Below are 19,064 nucleotides of genomic sequence, written 5' to 3'. Positions count from 1 at the left end.
GTGAGCTGGTATCAGATGGACGAGAAACCATAACGTAGCACAGCCCAAAGACAGACATTTTTCAGAGCAGTTTGACCTTAAAAATAAAGCAAATGGACTGTTGTCTCTCAGACAAAGTGCAAACTATGATTTATCAAGCAACAACCCAGAGTGAGAGTGCAAAGACAGATTTATACAGATTTTTCTTAATAGTTTGTTGGTCATGGCAAAAATACAGGCCAACTCCAGCAAAAAGGCTTCACAGTTGGGACATAGGAAAGAAGGACACCTCTGAGTGATAGATTTGATTATGCTGATGACAGAAGACTACATGTTTTTCCTGAACTGTTATTCTCACTTCTGTGAGACAGCCTTACTTGTTACATGGGAGATTCCTCTACATCTGAGTTGTGCCTGTAGGGAGGATGGGCTTGCCAGCTGATAGACAGGAATCTGAGCAGTTCACAGTAATGTCCAAGTCTGCATCCAGTCCCCACTAGACTCTTTCAACAAGTAAGTAGGAAAAGGCTTTGAATTAATGAATACATACTGAAAAGCAGAGCAGAATCAGAATCAGATCTGACTAGTGCCTGATAGCATTAGGTGACAGGATGGCACTTACAGAACATGTTTAGCCACCTGCAAAAACCACTTTTTTTGCATCAAATGAAGCAAGGAGACCCTTTGGGATGTGCGTTAAGCTCTGCAGCCCAAGCAGCTGAGGGTTTGCAGAAGTGCACAGACAGAGGGCTAAACACAGAGCAGCGCTGTGATTGCGGTCCCGGGTTACCACCACTTCCTGAGCACCACGGAATTCACACATACAGTGAAAATCAGAAGCCAGAAACAACAGTTATTTCACAGAAAGTTGCTCCACAATCCCACGAGTGCAGGGTGTGTGTAACCAGACGTGCTTGGAGAAAGAATAGGCAGCACCTTCTGCGGCGGCCGAGGGGAGAGGAGACAACAGGCTCTGGGTTTCTCCTTTCCCTGGGACAGCTCTGGCAGCACATGGGGATGGTAATGCATCCAGGTGCTGGGACATAACATTACCAGGAAAAACAGACTCCCATTCCCATTGAGAACTGCTCTGATGATGCCACAGTGACTACAAGTTACAGGGCAGAGCTCCTCAGAAGTTATTCAAACACTGCTAATTGTTTGGCTGTAAGGTTTTGAGGTCACAAGCCATAGAAATGATACTTCCATGTTTTGGGTGGGGAAGGAGGGCAGGATCTCGGGAGCTGTGTCTTTAAGCAGCTTAGTTCTGGAGACAGGAAGTCTGGCGATGGGCTGCAGCAGTGCAGATTTTATTATGCAATTTCTCTTGGAACTAGTCCCTGAATAAAGGAGTTATCCATTAAGCACCTGCTTCACCCTGCCTCCTGAGCACCGTGGATGAAGGCTGCAGGAATCCAAGCAAGGGCTTAGCCATCAGCTGGGGCAGCAGGGAGCCGTGCACTGGGGTCCAAACTGGGAATCCTGGTGTGCTTGTTACATGGTGTCTTTCAAAGAGTTTCTTTTCCCAAAATCCTCCTACTCTGTTTGAGCTCATTCCGTGTTCGGCATTTGCCAGTGGTTCAGGCCGTCTGACTCCTGCAATACTGACACCAGAGGGCTGTGGTACCCTGGGCACTGCAGAACTCCTAGGTTTTTGGGGTATTTAGTCATAGCCCTGTTTCTGGGGGCAGTGGATAACAGGCAAAGTCTTCCTCTCCCTCCTGCCATCACCCCGGTGCTGTTCGGATCTCATGGCAGGGGGCAATTGAGGCCATCCTGAAGGGACATCATGTCACGGAGAAGCTGCAGGACCCAGCAGCAAGAGGATCCTCCTCCTCTGCCCCCACTGCCTCAGGGAAAGAATTCCCTCTCTCCAAAGCACCTCCTTGCCCTTCCACTCTGTTCCTGGGACTCACAGCCCCGCTCTGATTTCCCCAACATGGCAAGCCTGGCTCTTGCTGTAAAGATGGAAGAGTTCTCCCAAACTAATGGAAGAGGAACCACACCCTCCATGTCTGCTCCTCTGGTCTGCTCCCCGTTCCCAACGCTGAGTACACAGCATTTCCCTCTCAGGCACCAACACAGCAGCTCCTGTCACAGCACTGGGGCTGTCGGAGTCCCTTGCTCAGTGGCTGTGTGGTCAGAGTCACAGTGCTGCTGTGACATCGGTGTGTTGCCCAGTACCAGGCAGCATGAACCTCCTGGAGCCAGGAGGTAGCTGTGGGACCACTCAGGATCTGTCCCCAGTGGTAAATCTCCATCCTGACTTCATGCCAGAGCTGCAGAGTTAGAGCAGCAGCAGGGAAGGGGGTCATCAGGGGAGCTAAGTGCTATGGGGGCTCCTGGTGTCAGCTGCTCCAGCAATTCCACAAGTGATGTAATCATAGAATCACAGACTGGTTTGGGTTGGAGGGACCTTAAAGCCCACCTCATTCCACCCTCCTGCCCTGGGCAGGGACAGCTTTCACTGCTCCAGGTTGCCCAGGTTGTAAAGGGCAAGGCAAACACAAGAAGTGATCCAAGCTGCAGTTCAAAATACACCAACCAAACTTGTTAAAAAGTCGAAGCAGCAGCCAGCAAAGGGCACTGCTGTCCTCAGCTGTGCCTGACATCTGACCTGACTCCCACCCCTCACCTCCAACAGCAAAATGTATTCCCTTCACCTAAACTGGGATAAATGCCTTCTACCACAGTAAAACACTGCTGGACGAGAGCTGTTGCCCTCATGTCTGGAGCCACTGTGGGACACTGAACCCTGTCCCACACCAAGACATCCTGAAACAGATGGGAACTCGCTGGTTTTGAAGGCAATTAAAGCAGGCAGCACCAGGGAGCCCTTACTTGGGTAACTAATGAGTAATACGGTGATAGAAGCAGAGGCCTGTGAGAGACCTCCATGTGATTACAGCCAGACCTTAGCAAGGACAGGCACCATGTAAATAAATACAGAATTTGCAAGTAAATGTAATGAAATGCATGTAAATGTAGAAGTAAATGCAATGAATTCCAGTTTTGCAGTAAACAAAAGGCAGACTTACTCTTTGCAAAAGAAGATGTCATTGTGGATCTCCTTTAAACTGATACATTATTGCTGATGAATCCACCTCGGCTTATGGAGCTCATCAGCACATCCTCGGGATTGTCTCAGTGCCCTTCTCCAGCCTCTCCTCCCGTCGAGGCTGCCCTTCGAGGACATTCCGACACAAAGGCCATGAAAACAGCCCCAAGCAACCAGTTTGGGTACAAGTAGCTCTGCTGCCACACACGTCACCAGGGCTTATACGACCTGCTTCTCAGGTTGGGAACCAGTATGGAAATCCAGGGAAGTATATGAGCACCAGTCTTCTAAACCTGTTTTGGGCTGGGGAGGTCTGTCTAGACAGAGCACAAGGTGTTTGTAAAGTGAGGCTGGGTTTGTTGTGAGAGTGGGTCAGCTCCCACTGGAGATTTGCCCTCACGTGGGGCTGCTCTGAGGGCACGGGGGGAAATGGGGGCACTGAGGGGGGAGCTTGGCAAGGGAGGTTGTGAGGGGACATTGAGAGGGGACATTTGTGGTGGGACTGTGAGGGCTGATTGAGAGAGGGAACTGAGGGAAACTGAGACGGGAGACTGTGAGGGGGAGTTGCAGTGAGGGGAGACCAAGAGGGGACATTTGTAGGAGGACTGAGAGGGGAAACTGGGAGGACCAGGGGTGACTGAGAGGAGATGCTTTGAGGGGTGTGGCTGTGAGGGAGGCATTGAGAAGGGATGTCCATGGTGGGACTGAGAGAGGAGACTGGGAGGGGGGATTGTGAGGGGGTGTTGAGCCATCTACAGTGGGACTGAGAGGGGAGTTTGTGGGGGGTGACTGTGAGGGGACTGAGAGGGGAAGGGGGAATGTGGGGAGACTTGAAGGGGACACTGTGAGGGGGGCACTGAGACATCTGAAGGGAGATGGAAAGGGGACACTGTGAGGGGATCACTGAGAAGAGGGGAGACTGAGGGGGCAGCTGTGGGGTGCTGAGGGGGGAGCACCTGACAGGAGCAAGAAGGAGAGTGAGCAAGAGACCTGGGGGGAGGCACTCTGAGGGGACTGAGAGGAGACTGAGAGGGGGGATTTTGAGGAGGCATTGAGCCATCCGTGGGGGAAATGAGAGGAGAGATTTGGAGGGTGACTGTGAGGGGACTGAGAGCGGAAGGAGGGACTGTGAGGGGGGCACTGAGATATTTGAGGGGCGCTGAGGTGGAAGGGGGATGCCATGAGGGGGCAGCTGTGGGGCGCTGAGGGGGGAACCCTGACAGGAGCAAGGAGAGACCAAGGCAAGCGACTTGGGGGGTGAATCTGAGAGAACTGAGGGGAGACTGACAGGGAACAGACACTGTACGAGGGTGTCGAACCACCTGGGAGGGGGAGTTGTGGGGCTGACTGTGAGGGGACTGAGGAGGGAAGAGGGGACCGTGGGGAGACAGCGGGGATGCTGTGAGGGGGCCTCTGAGATATCTGAGGGGACATGAGGAGGGGACACTGAGGAGGGGACATCTGAGGGGAGACGGAGAGGTGACATTATGAGAGGGCAGCTGTGGGGGGAGCCCTGACAGGAGCAAGGAGAGACCGAGGCGAGCGACTTGGGGAGCCACTCTGAGGGGGACTGAGGCGAGACTGAGAGGGGACACTGTAAGGGCGGCCCTGAGGCATCCGAGGGGCCGCTGTGGGGGACGAAGAGGGGACGCTGTGAGGGGACAGCTCTGGGGTACTGCGTGAGGAGCCCCGACAGGAGGAGCCCCGACAGGATCCAAGCAGGATAGACCGAGGCGGGACCCCTCGAACGGGTTGGAGGGGCCACCGCCGCGCACAACGAGGGCGCGGTCTGGGGGGCGGGATCGCCACCGGAGACCCTTTACCCCCCCATACCTCCCCTTCCATCCCCGATCCCCTCAGCGGAGCAACTGAGGACGGCGCCGGGCGCTTCCGCCGCCGCGCGCGCGCCTTTCCGGCGGGGGGGGCGGATGGGGGAAGGGACGAGGGGGGGGGAAGGCGGGGCCGCGCCCGCGAGCGCGCTGACGCAGCGCGCAGGCCCCGCCCGCGCCCCGCCCCCGAGGGCTCTGGAAAAGAGAAGAGAAAAAAAAACTTTTTTTTTTAATTGAGGAATCAACAGCCGCCATCTTGTCGCGGAGCCGGAGCGCGGCGCGGGCGGAGCGGGCCGGGCCGGGCCGGGCCGGGGGCAGCGGGGCCGCCCCACCGCCGCACGGGGCAGCCGCGCCGAGCGCCGCCGACGCGCACAGCGGTGGTGGGGGGGGGCGGCTCGAGCCGAGCAAGGGGCGCAGCCGCCCGGAGCCAACCGACCGCCGCCGCCGCGACCGGGGGGAGCCGCCGCCGCCGCCGCCGCCGCCGCGCCGCGCTCATTGTTTTGGGGCGGTTTTTTTCGTGGGGGTGTCGGCGCGGTTTTTTCCGCTTTCTGACGATTTTTTCTCCTTTTTTTTTTTTTTTTTTTAATTTTTGCCGCCCCCCCCCCCTTCTCTTCTCGCCCCCCCCTCCTCCCTCCTCCCTCCCCTACCTCGGCCGCGGGCGGGCGGCGGGCGGGGGCCGGGGCGAAGCCGCCGCCGCGGAGGGGAGGGGACGGGGCGAGGCGAGGGGAGCGTGTGGGGGGGCGGAATGCGCCCCGAGTGACGGCCTGAGCCGCCATCCGGGCACCGCGGCGGGGGGAGCGCCCGGGAGGAGCGCGGCCGGCAGGGAGGGGGCGCTGGGCCCTTCGCTCCCCGCCCCGAGCCCTCCTCCCTGCGGCCTGCGGCGGCCCGGCATGGGGGAGCGGGGGCGGCCGGCCGGGCACTGAGCGGCGCTGTTGGGTTCCCGAGCGGCGGAGGAGCGGGGACAGCGAGCTCGGCCCCCCCCCCGGGGCACCCCCCGACAACGATCACCGGCTCCGCCGCCTCGGCCACCATGGCGGAGAACTTACTCGACGGGCCGCCCAACCCCAAGCGAGCCAAGCTCAACTCGCCGGGCTTCTCCGCCAGCGATAGCACAGGTAAGGCCGCGGGGGTGGCTCGGGCGGGGCTCCACGGCGGTTCCCCCCCACACACACACACCCGACCGCCCCGCCGGAGGGGGGGGCTGGGGGGAGCGCCCGCCCTGCCGCGGTTCCCGGCGGGGGTGGGTTGGGCCTCCTGCAGTCGAAGTTACCGGGCGGGACCCGTACGCCAAGTACCGTCCCGGCTATAAATAGCGGTTGGAAAAGGCGTTTTTTTGAGTCGGGTTTCCCCTTCTTTTCCTCCGTCGTCCTCGTTTTTAGCTCCCTAGTTCGGATGATGGGGGTGCGCAGGTGAGTGGGGTGCGAGTAGGGAAGGAGAAGGGCTGACCATCCTGCTTACTGTAGAATCGTGGAATGGGGTTTGGGTTGGAAGGGACATTAAAGCTCATCTCGTTCCAACCCCCTGTCATGGGCAGGGACACCTTCCACTGTCCCAGGTTGCTCCAAGCCTCGTCCAACCTGGCCTTGGACACTTCCAGGGATGGGGCAGCCACAGCTCTGGGCAGCCTGTGCCAGGGCATCACCACCCTCCCAGGGAAGAATTTCTTTCTGATATCTAATCTAAATCTAAGCTGAAGGGTGGTCAGGGATTTTATGTGCTCCTGAAAACCCACTGCTAACAGCCCTATACAGGCTCTTCCACTGTGCCCCTACATGCAACACATGTAGGAATGAAAACGGAATAAAAACTCCCTAACAGCTTCCTAATCATGGAATGGTTTGAGTTGGAAAGGACCTTAAAGACCATCTAATTCCACGCCCCAGTTAATACTTTGCTTTTTTTTTTTCTTGCCTCCCCACCTGTGACTCAGGTTGAAGGCGCTTGGCTCAAACAGTCCCGAGCGTTTTTCCTTTAAAACCCAAACGATTTGCAGATAATAATTGAAGTTGTGGGGTTGGCTGTGTGACGAAATGCCCGGCAGCCTGGCAGTCGGGCTGTGTGTAGTCTCTCTGGCGTGCCTCGTTCTTCAGTTGTGATGGGTTTGTAGATAATAAGGTGCATCAAAATGTTTCATTTCCAGCAGCGCCTGCCTGTTGTAAATACACACGTGTGTGCACAAGAGCATGTGTGTGTGGACCGACATCTCCCGGTGTTCCCACTGTTTCAATCACTGAAACAGTGGTTTCTGAGGAACACGAAGTGTGTTGGACTTGCATTTCTGCTTTCAGAGATTAATGAATCTTGTGAAAGGGACAGTGATAAGTTAATCATGCTATGCCTGCTGTGTTTTTCATAGACTGAAAAAATTATTACTATAATTGAGCTGATAAATTCTGTGGGTTTTTTCAGCTTGCTCAATCTGTGTTTGGCAATAGTTGTTAGGTGTCCTTTAGGGTTTTTTATAGTATCCTTTTCTTTTCAGCCTACAAATAAATGAAACAAGCGAGAAAGAAACAGTATCGAGAGTAAGACTTGTAAGGGAATATCTAGGTGAGGTCTTGTGATTGAACCACGTTAATCCCTTTCGTGGAAGCAGTGGAATATACGGGAGGCTGATACACAAGTTGCTGTGAAACGCTACACAGTAACTCAGGTTAAATACAGTTTTTCTTTAAGTCTTCAGCTAGACATCTTAGGCTCTCCTGGTAGCCAGTGAAAGATGTTTGAAGAGGTGTCTTGGATTTATTTTTTTTTTCTTTCTTTTTTGAAGTTCACTTGGTCTGTTCTGGAATGCTTCAGTCTTAATTACGTCCTGTTCAGCCAGTTCTCGGTGAGCTCTGTGCAGTGCTGGATGTGTGAACTCCAGCATCTGCAGAAAGTTCTGCAGGGCTGAGGGGGCCTCTGGGCACTGGGATGGCAAACCCCAAGCTGTATTTTGGACAAGTGTGTCCGTGGAGTTCTGTTGTCGCCCTCGTGTTCCACAGGCAAAAATTTCTCTCTGTGGACAGCGTGGGTCATGTTTGTTCACTCAGAGATTTTTTTTTTTAGGAAAAGCACTTCTAGGTTTGTTGCCAGCACTTAGTGCTGCTTGTTGAAGCATCCCTGGTGGTTTCTGTGCGTTGTTGTAGCAGGTGATACACACAGTTTGAATAGTGACTGCTGTCAAAAACCTGCCCTGGACCTAAACCAGGCTGGCTCCCTGATGCCGAGGCTTAAATGAAAAAGTTCTGCCACAGCCTGGAAAGGGGCTTTTGTGACTGGAGGAGCCTGGGGAGGCGGGTTTGAGCCTCGTTGCCTGGATGAGCAGCGAGTTGTGTGTGGGTGAACAGCACTGTAATTGCAGTGGTCACCCCGTGCCGTTGGGTGCTGCGGCTGCCGCGGCGGGGACGTGCTTTCAGTGCTTTCACTGCTTTCACAGCCACCGCGGGCCCGGCTGGGCCGTTCTGCTGCTGAGCAGTTCAGCTCCCAGCCTGCAAATGCCCGGACCCGAGGGTCTGGTGGCAGCCCTGAACGCAACTGGTCATCCTTGTTTATATTTCTCTCGATGCTTTGATGCGGTGATGTTAAGCAACTCCTTTTGTCAGGGTAAGTTTTAGCTGCCTTTAATCTTTCTGATAAAAATAGCTCCTCAGCTTACCAGGGCGAAGTTTGTGCCGTTGAAATTGGTCTGCTTGCGTTCTGAAAATACAACCTTTCCTGTTAAACCCAAGCAGCTGAATCTAATGTCTGATCTGGAGAAGGGAGCAGAGATGAAAGGGTAACAGAAATGGGTGCTGTGACCATCTTTAAATTTCACGATAGACCCATTTTGCAGTTGCCCCGCTGCTCTTTGTATGAATAAGAAAGGTTAAGACTGGTGGCTGTGCTGTATTGAACAAGCTGACTCCTGTGCTAAAATGTCCGTGGGAAAGATCTTTCCTTGTCTAGCCAAGTAGGAGTAGTGCTTTTGTCTAATTACTGCTTTATTAGATACACAGTCGTTTTCATACCTAAACATTTCTCTTCTCTGTGGCTGTTGTGGGACATTCTCATCCAGTATGGGACAGAATAAACAAGGGACTCTTACAAAAAGTAGAAATACAGTAACTTTGCTTATGGCAGTGTGTTATTTTAACGTTGAGTGTCGTGATTATTTGGTACGTTGCTGGCATTGGTCCTCCAGCAGAATATACAGAATATACAGAGTTGTTCTTGAGCTGGTCTGGGGCTGAATGCTGCACACCACACGCTGGGAAAAATACAACTGTGTGGAGCAGCGGCAAAGCTGGAGGTGTTCAGTGCCCCTGGACCATGGTCCCTCCTACAGGTGGCTCGGTGGGGTCTGGGTTGCACTGAAGTCCTGCCTCTGCATTCGTTCCGTTCCCTGCAGCTTGTGCTGCTGTGGAGCTGCACCAGTTCCAGAAACGACACCGCGTAATCTGGGCCAGGGCAGAGGGTGTCCCTGACGGCGTCAGGACTTAACGAATTCCTGAAGTAGGTGAAGCTGGGAAGAAGGTGAGATGAGCAGCTTCAGAAACCCGTTAGAGCTGGATTTTCACCTCAGAATTTCTTGGGGGGGGTGGTGGTGTTGATTTTTTTTACCCAGCTGAAGCAGCAGAGCTGCGGCTGCAGAGTCCGTGGGCTGACACCCCCGGGAGCTCCCGTTCTGCTCCCAGCCCTCGTGCTGGCAGCCAGGCCCCGGATTCTGTGCCGGGGGAAGGCTGGCCCTGCCGCACGTGCCTCCCTACGTGCCGTGATAAGCAGATCTCTGGCTGACTCCCAGCCAGCTACAGAACTTCGCAGAAGGGAGTTCGTGTCGATGCGCAGCCTGATTTGATCCTGCTCCCCTGCCAAAAACCAGAGAGGTGTATTGCAGTCGATTTAGGTTTTAGTTCTGAAAGAGGTGGACAAAACCAAAGTAGCTTAAGGAGAGGCAGCAAGGTTTTGTAAGCTTGTGTTCATGTTCTTAGCTGAGACTTCAGGTGGAGTGACGTCTCGGTGATCTAAAACCAGATTTTGTTTGGGCACGTGGAAGCATTAGTATGGATGTTTTAAAGGGTTCATTCCTGCGTGGCTGAAAAGCTCCATGGAAGCCTGTGTAATCGGTCTGCTCTTGTTCTGTAGGATATGTGCAAAACTTGAGTGTCATTTGTGTGCTGTGGCAGTAAGAACTGCACACACGTGCTTCCACCATCTCCTCTGGAACAAGGAAAAGGGTAATTCCATTAAATGACCAGACTTGGATTTATAAGCAGACAATCTGGGGAAAGAAATGCATCTTCTGAAAAGCTGTAGGTGAAGGAGTGTGTGCAGTTGTAATTATTCCACCGGAAAGTCCTCTATTTAGTGGAATTTGCACCATAAGTATCTGGGGTGGGAGGTGGGATATTTCATGGCTATATTGTTTCTTTTGGGATATTTCATGGCTATATTGTTTCATAAGACCTAGCATTTAGGTGTAACAATGTGGGTGGTGGATGGGAAAGGAGGATGCCAAGCAAGAATGTTTACTTTGGGCTGTGAGTTTGATACAAGCTGATTATTTTCTTTTCCACCCGAAGTGACTGACCCTCATAACTTGATGCCAGCAGTTGTGATCTGGAACAGGAGATTTGTAAGATTAGAAATGGGCTCCTTTAGAGAGTCTAGTGCAGCTAATTCTTACCAATTCCTAGAGCATTGCTGGTAGCAGGATATTGTGTACTTTCTTAGTGCATGGAGACTTTTATAGATTTTTTTTTTTCCAGGGAGTTTGATACTCACATCTGTGCGTGGGGATGAAAAGTTGAGCAGGTGATCTGCCACTCTGATCATGTGTGACAGTCCACAATCTTTTTTTTTTTTTTTTGGAAGTCATATATATTTTGAGTGATAATTACCCATGTACTGGGGAGTTTATCAAACTGATTCCTTCCCTCTTATGACTTAAAATTACCTCAGTAAATGCTGTCTTGTGCAGTGGTGTAGAGCTCCTGGAGAAGCCCTGCCAGCAGCAGGCAGGAATAGAGGCTGTGCTTGGGGGGTCAGTCTTTGCTGTACTCCAGAGATCTCTTGGTAGCTCGTGAATGATTCCCAGTTTTCTGCTGCAGATGATTCACTTTCTGGTCTGGCTGGACGTTCCTTGGCATCATGATCCAGTGCCATTAATTATTTCTACAGCAAAGTGCAGTGTTTTGTTATTATACCTGCAGCTTCACGTTAAAAAAAATCCCCATGTTCTTAGTGTTTACCTTTATTAGATATTTTACTCTCTGTTGTTACCTGTTAATAGAAAAGAACACGAACAAAACCCCTCAGTCTATTAGCAAAATATTGCAAGTCAATGTGAAATCAGGGTGGAGGGGGTAGTTGAAAAACACAATTTGAAAAATTCTAGTGTTTGTTCTTATACAGGGGAAAAGCATGTGGGTTAGCTTAGAAATCTGACACTTCCACCCTAATTTGGTTTACACTTTAAAGAATTTTTGCTTTGTAAATCTTCCTTTTAACATATGTTACGTTTTCCATCTGTCTTCTCAGATGTCTGAGATACAGAGAGAACCTAAATCGTTTATTTAGAAACTCTTTTAATAGAGATGCCTCAAGAAATACTGTTAGGTATTGTGCACAATCAAAGTGTGAATGAAAAGAAAACTGAAACTTCTATTAGCCCTGATAATTATAGCTCAGAATCCAAACCCCTTAACATATACTCTTCAAAAGCTTCACTTCATTTTTCCTTTCCTCCTTTCTTGTTCACCACCATTGAGAAATAAGGATCTTATTTGTGACACTGGATAAACACAGTATCCTTGGTTTGCAAAACCTTCATTTATGTATCTGTAGGTCTGTAAAATAATCTCCTTCCCTGCTGACCACATGTAACGCTGCGGGAGCTGCCTCGGGAAGACAATGCTGTCCAGAGGAGTTGTTCTCCCTGGGTGATCCCCCTCCCAGTCCCACAGGCAGACACATCCCTGCTGCAGTTGGATGTGGCTGAGCCAGGCATCGGAGCTGGATCCTTTTGGTTGCAGAGTGAGAAGTAAAATGGAATATTAGATTCCAAGCCCTGTCCTTGTGTGTGTCACCCAAAGAGCTGCTCCTGCTCTGCCCAGCTTTGCCACCACGGGTACTTGGGTGGCTGATTTAGTGGGTGTTGGTGATGACATCACTTCTGTGTAGTATCATCTCACAGAGAAGAGAACTGGGGAAATTACCAAGAGGCTTGAATTCAGTAAGTGCTGAGTGTAAGTCTGGTTTGGAGGAGCTGTGAAGTTTTTTTTCCGAAGGTTCATAAACTCCCTTAAGGAAAGTCTTAATGAGAATGATTCAAAACAGCCTCATCTCACTGAAATCAGTGCTTTAAAGTAAAATAGATATGTGAGGGAACTGGGGCTTTTTGGATTGTCAGTTATGGTTGGAAGGTTTTTTAGACAGAAATACGCAAAAATCATTAGTTTTAAGCACACATCTGCTGTTGCTTCCTTATGTGTATTTGGTCTGTTTTGGTATGTATGTTCTTGCACAGCTGAATTTGAGTTGCCAAGCAAAAGACACTTCACTTAAGTTTGGTATCAGAAGTAGGGAGGAAAAAGTGGCATTAAAAAGAACAGAAACACAGTTTTTGCAGCTGTTGTATGTCATAAAGGAGACCTCAAACTTGCCTGTTTCCCAGTAGTCTTGCTTAGCCTTTTTGTTTGTTTGTTTTAATAATCTTATTTCAAGTACATATTTATCTGGTTTAGTTTTCACAGAATAAGCCTGTTCTGTGGTTCTGTTGGAGAAGGTGCATTAAGGTGGGAACTTTAGGAGGAGGACTCATGTAGCTGAAGGGAATATTGGGAGCTGCCTGAGCCAGAACTGAGCTTGAGTTCTCATCCCTGTCAGTCACTGTGGGAAGGATGGGGACTGAACACTTGGAAGTCTGAACCACCTTTGTTAACAATATATTTACTGAGAAGTCTGTGGCCAGGGAATGTCACAGTTAAAGTTTGTTTGTCAGGATAATTCATGTCCTTGCACGTTATCTGCTGATTCCTTTTCCAGCTGGGCAGGGAGGGTGGCACAGCGAGGGGAGCAGTGGCTCTGTCAGCTCAAGGCATTTGTGTGCAGACACTGGTTTGGTGCAGACCCTGCATTTCACGCTGCCTGAAGCAAGTGCCAGCTGTTAATTACCAGATTCTCAGATGAGTCCTCTTTAAGGGGTCATCCCCAACTTAAAGGTTCTGTCAGCTATAAAATTAGGGCAACAGACCAGATGTGTGTGTTTGTGATAGGATGAGAAGGCAATTCCACTGCTGTTAACGTGCTCCAAGAACCTTAAAATATTTAATCTTCTTCAGGATGATCTTGTGAATGGGAAGCTGATGTTCCCAGTGTGGTGTCTCCCAGTCCATAGGCAGATTGTTTGCCTCCTTTTCCTTCTGTCCAGGTTTTTCTTCCCATGGCACAGAAATGTCCTGGAGCGTTTTGGTCAGTGACACCTGCACTGTTACACTGTGTCTGTGGTGTGGATGCTGCTGGGTGGCATTTAAAGTTACAAGAGCAAACACAGCAACAGTGTCAAAATAGTGAAGGCACCTCGGGAAGGGAGGAAGCAAAGTTTTGGAGATGCTCTGTAGGACCAGAGAAGGGTACAGTCAATCCACTGTTTGCCATCTGATGATTTCAAGAACAGACAAGAGTAAATGCTCTTGTTGGGCTGCTTCTGCTACATATTTTGGGGTTCTGCTACATATTTTGGTTTTATCCCCCTCTGGTCTTGAGAGGCTGGCTTCTTATCTGAATATTTTTCCTCTTTTTTTCTTTATATAAACTTCAGTGCCAGGTGCATTTAATGTGCCCTTATATACTACTTTGTAATTGATAGGGAAACATTCAAGCAATCCAATTTTTATGGAAGGGTAGATCTGAAAACAGGGATAATTCCTGAAAGAAGCCAGTATCTTAGGTTTTTCTAGGCTTTTAACACAGACTGTATTTTCATTACGAGCACAGCAAAAGAGAGATGGTGGAGACAATTTGGATGAGTACAGCAGAGGTTATGACATTGTGACACACAGTGTGCAAGTGGAAAGAGGCTGGGAACTAAACCTGGTGTAACCAAGGAAGGATCTCTGTTTCTAACATTTTCAGGGAGGTGAGAAAGAAGCCAGGGACAGAACAGATGACCTTTCCTGTGTCAGGTGGTGCTTGTAATCACACACATTAGTCGTGGTATAAAGGTTATAGATACCTGCATTTTCCCCATCCTGACTCCTGTGTCTGGTGTTGGGGCTGGTGTCAGGACCATTTTTAAAATAAGTCAATCATACTGGTAGTATTGCAGTAGAGATTAGAAGAGAAGGGATGCTTTTTCATTAGTTTTGAGATTTGTTTGCTTTGTCCAATGAGCTTCGCTTTTGAAAAGTCACTTAGTTACAAAAATAAACTGGGGGAGATTTTAGAAGTGTGAAGCTGCTTTAACTTCAGATTAACGAGATTCTAAGGTGATAGTGTCCCTTTGGCTTATTGGGATGCACAAAATGGATCTAATTTAATTGATTTTAGGAACTTTGCTGCTTAGTTGTGTGTCTGTACCCTGAATGGGATTCATCTTATGAAGGGGAGTCATGCTTTGCCAGAAAACAAGTTGCAAAGGAAGTGTGGCTGAATGAATGCTTCCTTCACAATCCCCCCATCCCTAAAATCCCAGCCCCAGGAAAGCAGAAGGCACGTGTTACACCAATTTTCAAGAAGAGCTAGAAGGACAGTACAGGCAACTGGAGACTGGTCAGCTCCTTCCATCACTGGGAAGGTCATGAAGGAGCTGGAGTGAGTTTAGTGAAGGACTAACAAGGAGATTGGGGGCTGGAGCAAGTGCCTTCTGATAGGAGCCTGAGGGGCTGGGCTGCAGACAGACCTCCTGACATCCTTTCCAACCCCAGTGACTGTGGGTCTGTGAGCAAGAGAGTGCCCTGATAATGATTCCAGTGAGTTTCCTAGAGGCAGGTACCAAGAATTCCGAAAGGTCAAGCTCATTTCCACGTATTGACATACTTGAATTTTGACCAGTCCACTGACTTAGGAATGAGCAAACCAGACCGTATTCCTTTCTCATCCCAAGTGCAAGTAGTTCAATCAATCAGGCAGGAAGAAATTAAGAAGTTAAATATTCAGATCTCTTATTATGCAAGCCATCAGTTGTTGGGACTCACCCAGATCCCTGCTGCTGGATCTCTCCTTCCTCCTTACCACCCTCCACCCAGCTGGGTGTCCTTGACCCAGCCACGTCCCTCATCACCATCATTTTCAACCAGGTTGTTAAACATCGTGTTCTGAAGAAGTGTTGCTGCTCTGCTGACAGTCAAGGTCAGATGCATCACAATCTTTCTGTGTCTTGTTAGGTAGAGACACTAATGTAAAGTTTCCTTACTGGAAATTTTGTATTTTCCATGAACTCGTTGTTTAATTGCTCTAAAACATGAAATGCTGTCATTTTCTTTTATGAAACAATAAATTACAGAATCCTCAGACCTCGAAAGGAGGTTGGAATGGAGGTGGTAATTGCTGACTGCACCAAACAGTGTGGCTATTGAGGGGAGCTACCTGACAGCGAATTTTAGGGAATGGCTGGAGCTCTGAACTGTTGAGGCTTTGTCTGCTGGGGTCTGGCGTGATTGAAAGAGGCCTTACAAAACAAAATTGGGCTCACTGAAATGTAACAGCTATGTTGGCATGAAAGAAAGGCACGGTGAAAATACTGCCTGTGTGCTGGACTGCAGTGTGACTCCAGTGCCTGCTCCGTGCATGGGCAGGCAGGTTGTGACAGGAAAACTCCCAGTCACGTTTCAAGCAGAGATTGTGCAGCAAAAAACGAAACTGAATTTGGTAGTTCTCCTCCTGCTTGCTCTGTGAGGTAACAAGTCACGTAATGAAACACCTTAGAATGTTTGTCACCTCTCCGGGGTCAGCTAAAGGGGAAAAAATTATGACATCCAAACAATTTAATTGATTGAATATGTATATTAAGAAAGTCCCCCAATAACAGTCACAAGCAGTCATACAGATGAGAATGTTCTGCCTTGAGGATGCCACACAGTTCGGGCTTTTTTTCTTCTCAAAAGACTTAGAAGAAAACAGAACATCTTTTTTTATTCTGGTTTCTGAAAGTGTTGTCCAGGAAGGCAGAAAACTGTGACATTTAAGCTCATAAAACTGAAATTAGGAGAGAAAGTGTTTCAAGTGTGGTTATCTTCCATGTGTGAAAATAGCTGCTCAAGGAAGGCAGGATGCTCAAATTGGAGAAGGAGCCTTTTGGAAAGAGTGGGGGGGTGGTAGTTGCCTAGTGCTTTTCCATGCCTTCCAAAAGACATGTCATCTCTGTTTTTTGGTGAGGATGCTTGGTTTTATATAACAGAGGTAATGGAAGGCGTGAGGTTTAGGATCAGAAGTGCTGTGTGAAGAGACAAGGCACTGTGAGGTGATTCTGCACAGCCTTAGCTGTGCTCTTAGCTTAGCTCAGCTCTGCTGCGTCCTGAGCACTGAATTAGAGGGATGTGCCTTATGAGTTCAGGGAATCTGTTCTCCTTTAAAATCCAGATCACTTTTCCCACTCTCTGTGCTTGGAGAGCAGCAGTTGGGAGGGATGGAGCAGCTCCAGAGCTCGGTGGTTGCAGTGGGACCCCTCAGCAGAGGTGTTTCCTGGGCATTGCTTCAGGTAACTGGATGGAAGGCAAAGACCTCCCTCGATTTTTAGGCTCTTGGTAGCTGCCTTTGACTTTGAGAAATAGTTGAAGCATTGAGAATTGGATCAATTATGTTCTTCTTGTGAGGATGGAGGGACTGCAGTTGCTTTTCGTTTTTCTGTCAGTAGAAATAGGCCGTGTTCTTATTATGGCAGATTTTTATATGTGTGTAAATATATTTATTCTTTTTATAACTGCCTAGACAATCTCTTATCTTTATGGATTTGTTGCAGACATGCTCAAGCAGATTTTTTATTTTCTGTTGTATTTTATAACTGCTGTAAAATGTGCCTTGTGTTGGTGTTTTTAATGTACATGACTGATTAAATATAAAAGAGGATGATTAATCATTGTGTGAACATTTGAATTCTCGGTGAATTTTTACACAACCACTGTGCTAAGTTGTTTACCTGCATTTTATTTTCCTGCTGGCAGAGCTGTACGTTTTCCATACCTAACCTTAATGTACAGCCTTCTTACAGGAGCTTAGGAGCAGTAGGTTATTTCAGGTTTTAAGAGGCTGTATTCCCAAATGCTTTCTTCACTCTTTTTGTAAACTGCAAAAACATTTCCAGTCCTTGGCTCTGGCAAGACTGAGTCCAGCCAACCAAGCAAAAAAAAAAATTAAAAAAAATTGAGCATTTATGCTCCAGCATCCCATTTGGAAATACAGCTGGAAAATACTACCCTTTAAGCAACAGCAGCATCTTCCCCCTCTACATTTTGTCACCCCTCTGCCCCTGTCCCGGCACGCACACGCATCTCTTGTTGATGAAATACTAACAATTTTGGTGCAGAAGCTTGGAAAAACGCCTTTTTGTGGGATTTAGGGAAGTTGTCTGAAGGAGTGCTGTAACTCCACCCTCGGTGACACACGGGCACATGGCTGTGGTGGAGCTCCAGCGGCAGTGGCACAGCCTCCTGGCATTCCAGGATGGCACAGCCTCCCTGTGGCAGAGCCTCCCGGCACTCCAGGCTGGCAGAGCCTCCCGGCACTCCAGGCTGGCAGAGCCTCCTGGCACTCAGGGATGGCAGAGCCTCCTGGCACTCAGGGATGGCAGAGCCTCCTGGCACTCAGGGATGGCAGAGCCTCCTGGCACTCAGGGATGGCAGAGCCTCCCGGCACTCCAGGCTGGCAGAGCCTCCCGGCACTCCAAGGTGGCAGAGCCTCCCGGCATTCCAGGCTGGCACAGCCTCCCTGTGGCAGAGCCTCCCGGCACTCCAGGGTGGCACTCCAGGGTGGCAGAGCCTCCCGGCACTCCAGGGTGGCAGAGCCTCCCGGCACTCCAGGGTGGCAGAGCCTCCCGGCACTGAGGGATGGCAGAGCCTCCTGGCACTCCAGGGTGGCAGAGCCTCCCGGCATTCCAGGCTGTGCCACAGGGACCCAACACCCACCAAGGACTCACCTGTGGACAGAGCGGGCTGGGCCCCCAACAGCCAATGGGTTTTTCATCAGGAAGGGTGAGGGATGGTTAAAAACAGGGAAATCTTGGAAGAAGGGAAGTAGAAGCAAAATGTGTAGGGAGAGACAAACTGCAGCCCAGTCAGTGTGGAGTGGTGATGTGGGAGAGAGGAGGGCTGAAGCAATCGCAGGCTGGAAGGGAGCTGAAGGTACAGCAGGAATTTCTGTAGAAGGCAAGCTGAAAAAGTGAACTAAACACTTGAAAGGAAAGGCAGCAAGTAAGAGCAATTAAAAATACTTTAATGAACCTTGCTAACAAAAATATTACCTCGTTACTTGCCGGCTTGGAAGGGAGCAGGGGGGCTGTTCTGACCCGGGGGTGTGTCTTGTCCCAGCCAACTTGGTGCAGTCCTGGAGGGATTATTGACTTCAGTGCTGATGGCAAGGTGGGGCCCTGAAGGACGTGCTGCTGTGAGCCTTCAGAACAGGAAGAGTTTAACATTTTTGACTGTGTTTACTGTGACTGTTGATGTAACTCACTGGTCATTGTAAATCTGAACGTTTTTACTCATTTTCCTTCAATTAGGTGTACTTGGAAATTCACATGCTGATGAAATGTGTGGGATTTAAGTGTACTGAGATTTGTTGGTTTGCATCCCTGCTTTGTGATACAGGTTATGTGTTGTCTGGGGTTTGTTCTTTCTTTTCCACGTACCGTCTTACATCATTTTTGCAGCCTGGGTCTTGTGGTTGAAGAGTGAATTAAACTTTAAAACAATGAAGCTTTTGGGATGCTCTTCTTTAGTAAAGATCTTTTCTTTGCTCTAACCTGGAAAAGATGTGGTTTGTCTGTTGCTCACTGTGAGGGACAGGAGTTTGTCAGGGCTGGTTTGGGGGGCAAAATAGAAGTTTCACATATTTATGTTACAGTGGGGAAGTGATTGTTTTAGATCACATCCCTGGACTGGAAAAATCTTCTGAGATGAGCTGTATGTCTGAATAGCTGCTCTGGTGAACTGTGGCTGGTCTGTGTAGATGTTTATTAGTATTGCTTGTGCTTGTCTTTATGTCTTCAAATATATAACTTTTTTATTTTTATATGGAAGTACCTA

The 19,064-nt window shown here is 49.5% G+C and overlaps 1 protein-coding gene across 5 annotated transcripts in view; it reads left to right on the top strand.

Moving 5' to 3' along the window:
• The first annotated feature begins 5,158 nt into the window (after positions 1 to 5,158).
• CREBBP (CREB binding protein) overlaps positions 5,159 to 19,064 on the top strand; it is a 95,547-nt gene continuing 81,641 nt past the window's right edge. For 2 of the 5 annotated variants that reach the window (XM_051779697.1, XM_051779688.1), the window contains exon 1: positions 5,159 to 5,981. In XM_051779697.1, coding sequence (XP_051635657.1) covers positions 5,897 to 5,981 — 85 coding nt within the window. In that variant the 5' untranslated portion in view covers positions 5,159 to 5,896. The remainder of the gene's footprint in view (positions 5,982 to 19,064) is intronic. The other 3 variants (XM_051779702.1, XM_051779677.1, XM_051779704.1) reach the window with 2 other exon arrangements.

The sequence above is a fragment of the Manacus candei genome, unplaced genomic scaffold, assembly GCF_025592945.1.
Source record: "Manacus candei isolate 608988 ecotype Guabito, Panama unplaced genomic scaffold, ASM2559294v1 h1tg000002l, whole genome shotgun sequence".
In the NCBI taxonomy this organism is placed as follows: Eukaryota; Metazoa; Chordata; class Aves; order Passeriformes; family Pipridae; genus Manacus; species Manacus candei.
This window is presented reverse-complemented; position numbering and strand designations above follow the sequence as displayed.